The 1,870-nt window shown below is 41.4% G+C and overlaps 1 protein-coding gene across 6 annotated transcripts in view; it reads left to right on the top strand.

The window, feature by feature from the left end:
• Positions 1 to 1,240, top strand: part of LOC107090848 (myelin basic protein-like) — a 14,461-nt gene extending 13,221 nt beyond the window's left edge. For all 6 annotated transcript variants that reach the window (XM_015384444.1, XM_015384446.1, XM_015384442.1 and 3 more), the window contains one exon: positions 539 to 1,240. In XM_015384444.1, coding sequence (XP_015239930.1) covers positions 539 to 589 — 51 coding nt within the window. In that variant the 3' untranslated portion in view covers positions 590 to 1,240. The remainder of the gene's footprint in view (positions 1 to 538) is intronic.
• Positions 1,241 to 1,870: the final 630 nt, after the last annotated feature.

The raw sequence follows: 1,870 nt of genomic DNA, 5'->3' as shown, positions 1-1,870 counted from the left end.
TATCGATATCGGTTATCGGCTACATGAGTTTTAAAATATCGGATATCGGCCAAAATCCCAATATGGTGCATCCCTAATAATAACGTATTTTTTGAGAAAATAAATGCATTGAAATCTGTTTTATTACTCGTCTTTTCCCGATTTGTGCCAGAGTTCTGTCACATCTATCTGCAATGACCCCAAACAGAGGTCAGTCTAGAGTGTCCTAGTCAAAGTCCAACCTAAATGAAAGGCTAAACCCAGTGACGGATGCTGCTTTGGGAGGAGCTCCTACCAGCAGGTGGCCTAATTAACTTTAAGGCCTGGTTAAGATAAGATTATATTTCTCTTTTTTCGTTTTGAAATTTACAGATTTAAGATGTTTGACTTTCTTTTTCCCATGGCTGTAAATTTGGATATCCATCAACCAGCTTCTCATGTATTGCATCACACAGTCGCCATGGTGATCTCTAAGCTCAGGTTCCTGCTTGAAATCTGCTGCTTTCAGCAGGAATAAAAGAGATTATCATTTTTAATCTTCCTGCTCTCTTCTGCCCAGGGAGAAACCAAGTCCCGTCCACCCCCCAAACGCTGGAGCACCATCTTCTAAGCTCTTCGTCGACCACCAAAGCTTAGAGGCGACGGGACCAGAAGATCGCCGAGAACAAGGAGAGACGGATCCCCAGGAGTCGGACTCACAACCTCAAGAAATGCTAACCGACTAACACCAGCCTCCGTGTCTGTAGAAAGAGACACGGCTTCCTGTAAGATCAGGAAAAATGTAGAGTTTAATGTTTATCATGGCGTCTGTTTCTGTAGAGATGCTCGGCGTCTGCACTTCTGTCTGGGTTTCCATGTCTGAGTGATGTGACTTTTTTTATTTTTAATCCAAACTTTTTTTTTTTTTTCCCAGAGCTCTGCTTCTGTTTGTTGCATGTTTAAGTCTAAAAGTGGAGACCTTTAAAGCAGCTTTTTGTTTCATTGGGAAAAACTATACGTTGCCCTTTTCACTGCACTGTCATTTAAATGTCCGTCAAACTAAGAGCTTTTCTCATCTATGCTGCATCCTGATTAATTCATGTGGCTTGGTTTGTTTTTATGGATGAGAAGAAGGCGACTGATGGTTAAACTGTAGGTGAATCAAAGGTGGAAACGGGGAGGGGGGAGGGAGGAGAACAGAACAGCATGTTGGGTCCAAGATTTCTGCTGAGTCATGTTTCATTGGTTTTGCTCTGCTAGGATGTTTTAACCAGAAAAAAGACCTTTGTAAATATTTCTTTTTGCTCATTTCTTTACCTACGTCATGTTTTTGTTAAACTGTGGTTCCAAAGTGCATCTTAACTTTAACTCGTTCAGTCTTGTCTTAATAAAAGTTAGTAAAATGTGGCTATAGACACAAAAACTTTGCTGTTGCACAAACTGTTCTTCCGGTCTGAGATTCTCGCTGCTCGTCCGTAAACCTCCAGTCATGATCAGCAGAGGCGTCAGAAGTAATAATGTTTATTATTCCAGTAGAAGTATAAATCTGTCAGGGTTAGGTTGAGGTTTTGAGGACCCAAATGAAGAGGTGAGGAGTAGTTATAATAAGGTTATCAAGGGCAACAGAGGCAGCAATCCAAAAACCCAACATAAAAATGCAAAACAAACCAGAACCTTGGAGACATCAGGGAAGACATGCAAGATGAGCCAGAGAAGGACGAGGAACTGCACAGGAGGAGTATATATGGGAGACAGAACAAAGACTGGACTAATTAGCAGATTGGGAGCAGGTGTGAACAGAGGAGTCTAGAAGGGAGCTAGGGAAACAGAGACCAACACAAAAGGGCAACCAAGAAATACCTAAGAACTCAAATATACCCAGAAAACACAACAAAATAGGATTTAAACCAAT

The sequence above is a fragment of the Cyprinodon variegatus genome, unplaced genomic scaffold (assembly GCF_000732505.1).
Source record: "Cyprinodon variegatus isolate N-32 unplaced genomic scaffold, C_variegatus-1.0 Scaffold312, whole genome shotgun sequence".
NCBI lineage: Eukaryota > Metazoa > Chordata > Actinopteri > Cyprinodontiformes > Cyprinodontidae > Cyprinodon > Cyprinodon variegatus.
The sequence above is the reverse complement of the archived record's forward strand: the minus strand, read 5'-3'. Positions and strand labels throughout refer to the sequence as shown.